The sequence below is a fragment of the Poeciliopsis prolifica genome, unplaced genomic scaffold (genome assembly GCF_027474105.1).
Source record: "Poeciliopsis prolifica strain line A6 unplaced genomic scaffold, Auburn_PproV2 SCAFFOLD206, whole genome shotgun sequence".
In the NCBI taxonomy this organism is placed as follows: domain Eukaryota; kingdom Metazoa; phylum Chordata; class Actinopteri; order Cyprinodontiformes; family Poeciliidae; genus Poeciliopsis; species Poeciliopsis prolifica.
In genome coordinates, this window is record NW_026562581.1 from 1 (window position 1) to 7500 (window position 7500).

Genomic DNA, 7500 nt, shown 5'->3' on the forward strand with positions numbered 1-7500 from the left:
CACACCACACACACACCCTACACACCGCACACACACACACACACACACACACACCTACACACACACCTACACACCACACACACACCTACACACACACACAACACCTACACACACGCACACACCCACACACACACACCTACACACACGCACACACAACACACACACACCTACACACACACCTACACACACACCACACACACTACACACACACCACACACACCCTACACACACACACACACACCACACACACACCTACACACACACACACACCCTACACACACACCTACCCACACACACACACACACACACACACCTCCACACACACACCTACACACACACCTACACCACACACACACCTACACACACACACACACACCTACACACCTACACACACACACACACACACACGCCTACACACACACACACCTACACACACACGCCTACACACACACACACACACCTACACACACACACCTACACACACACACACCTACACACACACACCACACACACACCCTACACACACACCCTACACACACACACACACACACCTACACACACACACACACACACACACGCCTACACACACACACTACACACACACACACACACACACACACACACACACACTTAAGGTTCCTGCCTGTTGTGCTGCGTCTAAAGTTTGCAGCAATAATTTGGTTGTTTTAGTCTGAAAAACTTCAGGCTTCATTTTCCAAATCCATATTTTCACCGTGTTATTAATTCATTTCTATGTACAGTTTTCAACTAAATTAATGTTTTTGGATGGAGGGAGGAAGCTGGAGAACCGAGAGAAGCCACCATGCAGAAAGACCCCGGGCCGGGAATCAAACCCAAGACCGTCTTGCTGCAAGGCAACAGGGCAACCAACTGCACCACTGTGCAGCCCACAAGTATAAATATTTAGCTAAATATAAACTAGACATTTAGTTTACCTCAAAGCTAAGTATGAAATTTAGTTTGAAAGTGTGGATGAATGAATAATATGGTAGAAATGTGAATTAGAAAAAGGAACCCCTAAATGTTATGTTCATTTTTTACAGCGTATCTTTACAAATGACGTCCATTAAACAACGAAGTCAAAGTCCACATTCCTGCAGGAGGAAACTGGAGCATTAATGGGAATCCAGATCCAGACTGGGCGTGGCCAGATCCAGACTGGGCGTGGCCAGGTGGATAATGAACAGGTGGAGGCGGGAGTAATTGAGGACATCTAGTGGCAGAAACGGGGTACAGCAAAGACTTAACCTGGAAATGAAGATGTTGGCTTGAGCTCCTGCTGTCAACATCATCTCCTCCTGCAGTATTTTCCCTTGTGCATCGATACTTGTGGAGCTGAAACAGTGAAACGGTGAACATGGGAGGCGTGTCGCCGTGCAGCTGCAGGATCAGGTGTGAGGAGGAACCTGGAGCCCCGAGTCTTCTTTGACGCGGACGTCCAGGAAGGACGTCACATCCAGCCGCGCTTACTGTTTCTTTCTAGCTTCTGACTTGTGCAGCCGGCTCTGGCCCGCGGCTCTGCGGGGCCGCGGGGCTTTGCCTGCAGGTCAGACTGTTTGTTGCTGCTGGACATGATCGCCTCTCAGAGGAACTCCTTGCTGGCGGCTCTGAAAGATGCGATCTGACAGGTTTGGACTGAAAAGGCCACGGAGGATCTGCGGCGATGCAAGCTGCACCAAACGCACCAACCGCCTCAAGCTAAAGATTTAGCTTGAAGGTAAAGATTTAGCTTGAGGTAAAGATTTAGCTTGAAGGTAAAGATTTAGCTTGAAGGTAAAGATTTAGCTTGAAGGTAAAGATTTGCTTGAAGCTAAAGATTTAGCTTGAAGGTAAAGATTTAGCTTGAGGTAAAGATTTAGCTTGAAGGTAAAGATTTAGCTTGAAGGTAAGATTTAGCTGGCTCAAAGATAAATACTTAGCTTGAAGTTACATATTAACTTAATATTTAGGTGACTTACTAATATTTCTGCTTATTTCAAAGTAAATATTTAGAGCTGAGTGTTGACTATGAGCTGAATGTTTTAGTCAGTAAACTACTAACTAAATGTTTAGTAAAGTAAATCTGTAGAAAGTTGCTGATTAGATTCCACATGTTGAGGCATCAGCCGAGCTGTGATTGGCTGAGCTGCCCGCGGTTCAGCCAATCAGAGCAGGGGGCGGGGTGACATCTGGGCGCTCTCCCTCCTCTTCCTCAGCTTCATCTCCGCTCTTCTCTGCTGACGGGAAGCTGCTCCGCCGCTTAACTTCCGGAGTCTCGGCGGGATGTCCACGAGCTGCGACCCGCGCGCCGCCTGAACTCACCTGGAGCGCGAGGCAGCGGAGGGCGCGAGCGCGCGCAGGACGAGCCATGAGGCGGCGGGAAGCGGCGGGGCGCGCGCTGGTGGGCTGGAAGCTGCTGCTGCTGGTCAGGTGAGAGGAGCGCTGGGGTCCGCGGCCCGGGAATGGTCCGGGTGGGGTCAGAGAGGGTCCTGCTCCGAGGGTTCTCCACTGCCGGTCTAGACAGGTTCTGGTTCCGGTTCTGGTTTCACAGGAAAATCTTCTCGTGTTTTGTCATCAGAAAGTTAAGTGTTGCTCTAGGATCACCATGGTAACGTTCAGAACCATTCGTGGTTCCTTCAGATGTGTTTAGTGAGGAGGTCCAGTTTCATTCATCCCCCGCTACAGAACCAGAAACACCAGAACCAGCCGGGATTACTCTGGAAATCTGCTCCTGTGGTGATGATGATGATGATGATGAAGATGATGATGGTGATGATGGTGATGATGAAGGTGATGATGATGATGATGAAGGTGATGATGGTGATGATGATGATGATGAAGGTGATGATGATGATGAAGGTGATGATGATGATGAAGGTGATGATGATGATGATGATGATGATGAAGGTGATGATGATGATGAAGGTGATGATGATGATGAAGGTGATGATGATGATGATGAAGGTGATGATGATGATGATGGTGGTGAAGATGATGGTGATGATGAAGATGATGGTGATGATGAAGATGATGATGAAGATGATGATGATGATGAAGATGATGATGATGAAGATGGTGAAGGTGATGATGATGATGAAGATGATGGTGGTGAAGATGATGGTGATGATGAAGAAGAAGAAGATGATGATGAAGAGAAGAAGATGATGAAGATGATGGTGATGATGAAGAAGAAGATGATGATGATGATGATGATGATGATGAGAGCTTTTAATTTATTTTTCTTGCAGCATAAATTCCTGTTTATATTTATAATTTGGTAAATGGTACATTAGATCAGTTTTCAGAATAATATAAATCAGCCTCTAGCAGAATTAAATGATTATAATAAAACCTTAATAAATATTAAAGTTTGGATATTAATTATTAACTGTGTGGACAAAACACTGGAAGAGAGAACATTTGGGCAGAAGATGAACTGGATTTGCGTTTTTAAAAAGCTGCGTCCGGCGGCTGCGTCCCTCCCGGCGGCTGCGTCCCTCCCGGGCTGCGTCCCTCCCGGCGGCTGCGTCCCTCCCGGCGGCTGCGTCCGGGGTGCAGAAAGCGGCGTTGCTGCAGATCCTTCCTCCCAGCTGTGGTCAGACTCCCAGTCTGTCGCTGCTCCCAACGTTCCCAGCAGCTGCTGGTTCCACTGAAGGTGGTTCCTGTTGCCACAGTTTAGAAATGATTTCATCTGCGAACGCATCAGGTGTAGAAATGTAGCCGCTGGTTGTGGTGACGTGTGTTTATTCCACTTCCTGTTGCTGATGATGACATCATCTCCTCATTCTGAGTGAATCTGCATAATGACTTTATTTTGATCCTCCAGCAGGAAAAAAGTTTTTCTGTTGGTTTTTGTGTCTCTGACAGGAAGTGGGCTCAGCTTACGGGTCATGGATGGATTCAGAGATCAGATCTAACAGGACGACAGTCTGGATCCAAATCCACACCATTTTCTGACAATCCAAATCTCACATTTTGTTTTTCCCTTTTGTTTTATTCCAACAAAAGCTGCAAATATACAAACTGTTCAAATGGGATTATAGTTCCCAGCTCTGATGGCTCCGAGTGGCTTGAGCAGCTGCTCTTCATGGTTTCCATGATGACTTGTTCAACGTCCGTCCTCTGTTACGAGTCTCTGGAAACGTCCGGCCGCCTCTTGGCGCTGCTTTGGCTTGGAGTCGCCCGCAGCGGGAGGCACAGCAACGCGGGAGGGGAGAGGAAGAAGCAGATCTCAGGGCTCAGAGAATGAACACATGAAGCAAAATGGACAAAATGGTTTCTGCAGCAGCAGCTTCATGTCTGAGCCACTCAGCGCCATCTTTACTCAGCCGCCATGTTCCTCAGTGTCTGAGCCAGATGGAGGAGAGAAACCTGAAGGTCAAAGCAGCCGGCTCCAAATACTGGAGATAAACACTTAGTTCAACAACTAAATACTTAGCTTTAGCATCAGCTTCGTATACAGTCTCATCAGGACTTTTTATAGAAGTTCTCAATGCCCAGCTTTTATTTTGATAGTCCACTTCTGCAAGTTAATTTGCAAATCATTAACCAATATAATATCAATGCTAACAAAATGTTTAGCTAGCTTAGAGCTAATTAAAGTAGTGAGCTAATTAAATGCTCAACTTCTCCCTAAATATTTAGTTTTGCAAACTAACTGTTAGATTCAAACTAAATAAATTCCTTGGTAGCAAAGTAGTTACAGTTAGCTTACTCACTTCAGCTTCACTCTTGATACTAAGCTAGCCATGAAATAGTTTAAACTAAGTACTTAAGTTAATCATTAACTAGATAGTATTTTGATTGCTGACAAATTATTTAGCTTCAAAATAAATGTTTAGTTTGAAACTGACATCTATAATTTCATGAATACAACTTCTCTTATGTAAGGCTAAATAGCATATTATGCTGTTAGCTTAGCTAGCCGGTCGGTAGCTAACTCATGAGGCAACATCGGGTTAGCAGGCCAGACATTAGTGACACGGCGCCCCCTGCTGGCGACTCCAACTCCATTTCATCGCATCTCTGAGGAAACCAGCCAGAGCTTTTATGATGTTTATGATCAGAACTACAGATGTTCTGATCCGGAGTCCAGAACCCGGACCTTCCTTTGGATGCAGTTTATTAAAAGCTGTTTTCTGAGTGTTCAGAGCTGTTGGAGCGGGTCCAAATGATCCGGTACCAACAGGTTGATTTATCAGCGTTAAACATCTGACCTGCGGTTCACTGAAACAGACTCTGGATTAACCCGGATTATGCAGGAATATTCCTGATAATAAACCTGATGAAGGTGCAGGAAACATTGAACTGTTTATCTGGAAATCATGAGAAAAAAGCCTGAAATGTACCTTCTGATCTCTGCACTCTATGGAAGACAGATCCTGACGAAATGAATTTGGTCAGGAATACTAATACCAAATATTGCATCCCAAAAGTACTGCATAAGAACAAATTTCAGTTTATCCTATATTACAGACTATAGCATGAATTTATATTTATTACGGAATAGCATTAATTTAACTTTATCACTATTATTTAATGTTAAAGTTTATTTGCAATCTTATTGTTTTATTAGTGAAAAATATATTTTATTGTTAAATTTTTTTAAATGTTACTGTAAGTCAGAAATGTTACATATAAAAAAATTAAACAGAAATGAAGCTAAAAGAGAAGGGAAGGGAAAAAACCTGTGAATATAAGCATATTTGTAGAAAGTTGAGTGGAAGAAAAAAGTTCAGTATTGCAACAACCGCAGCCTTAAAATGAAGCAGAATCCATTTATGCTTCTCCAGAACCTGGGCAGCCATTTGGGCCAAGCAGAACCAGAATCGGGCCAAAGTTCTGTTTTCAGATGAAAGTAAAGTTTTAATTTCATCTGGAAGTCCGAGACTGGACAGAACCAGAGCCTGGATGGAGGTCCAGTCAGTGATGATTTGGATTAACTCAGGTCATGCTGGTTCCGGTTCCGGTTCTGGTTCTACTGATGCAGGACTTCAGCTCACACCAGAACTGAGAGCAGAGCGACGATCAGTTCTGTGAAATTGATCATTTTTATTGATCTGATGTTCTGAATTCTGGGGTTTCATTCCAGAATCACCAGAACTTCTAGAAAAAAGTGAGGGTTCCACTCTATGTGTGATAGATCTATGTCTTCCTGACATGAGGAACACAAAACACAAAACGTTTTGCAGACATCCGGCGGGTCAGCCGCCTGAGGAAGAGGAGGAGTGATGAAGGCTCCTCTCAGTAAGTGAACATTTGGCTGCAGGCGCCAGTCGACCCGCTCTGGATGTTGCGCCAGAAAACCTCCAGGCTTCTCTGGGAACCCAGGTTTATTTCAGGATGTTTGTTTTCCTCCTGCAGCTGATTAACAGGAACCAGAACCAGAACCGCAAACGGGCCGGACAGGAATCCCAAATAAAATAATAATAATAAAGAATGAAATACATTTATGGAGCATTTCTTCACTGAAAAACTGATTTAATCCAGTGTGTGTCTAGTCAAAGCCCGGTCCAATGGGGAGGCATAAATGCTCATTTCTGGGCCAAATGAGTCTCGGTTCTTGTTCGGTGAAAAGTTCGCAGACTTCGTTCAGATCTGCTGAGACGAACATTTTGATAATAGTAGCTGAACTGATGAAGGGAAGCAGCTGCTTCCAGAAGCGTCTCTGCTTCCTGCCCCCCGCTGCGCCGCGCCGCGCCGCGCCGCGCCGCGTTATGCACTCATGCATTATGGATGTCTGGGTGCAGCAGGCGGATCGGCCGTGTTGGAGGTAGCGGCGCGGCCCGCAGGCGCCTGACCTCATCCTGGAGCAGCAGCAGCTGATGACTGCGCCGCGTAATGAGCAGCTGCTGCTGGAGCAGAAGACAGGCATGCATATTTCAGGTTAACACGCTGCGGCGAGGCCGCAGCGTGTTAACCTGGACGTCCGCTCCGCTGGACTCCAAACACGGAAGGAAATCCAGGGAGCAGAACAGATGTTGCTGCGTGTTTCCAGGAGGAACGGTTTAGTGACCGGACGGAGCCAAATGGGTTTTTGGTGTTTGCTTGACGCTCCGCCGCCGCCGGCTGAAGAATCACTCAGAGGAATCACTCAGAGTTCCTGGAGCATGAAGAATGAAACACGACGGCTATTAAAGTCTTCACAGATGAATCGCTTTGGTTCGCAGAAACATTACAGTGGATTTTCTTCCTGTTCGGAAACTGGAGAAAAACGCCGAGCAGAACCTGGAACCACCCGGTGAAAGTTTTCATAACAACGACAAAAACTGGCAGCAGAGAACAGTCAAAGCCCGGGAACAGTCAAAGCTCGGGAACAGTCAAAGCTCGGGAACAGTCAAAGCTCGGGAACCCGGGAACAGTCAAAGCCCGGGAACAGTCAAAGCCCGGGAACAGTCAAAGCTCGGGAACAGTCAAAGCTCGGGAACCCGGGAACAGTCAAAGCCCGGGAACAGTCAAAGCCCGGGAACAGTCAAAGCCCGGGAACAGTCAAAGCTCGGG

General features: G+C 46.1%; 1 protein-coding gene across 1 annotated transcript in view; it reads left to right on the forward strand.

Moving 5' to 3' along the window:
* Window positions 1-2244: 2244 nt before the first annotated feature.
* The window catches only part of LOC129356888 (glycine receptor subunit alpha-3-like), a 29523-nt gene continuing 24267 nt past the window's right edge, over window positions 2245-7500 (forward strand). The window contains 1 exon segment of the mRNA XM_055026429.1: window positions 2245-2430. Coding sequence (XP_054882404.1) covers window positions 2369-2430 — 62 coding nt within the window. The 5' untranslated portion in view covers window positions 2245-2368.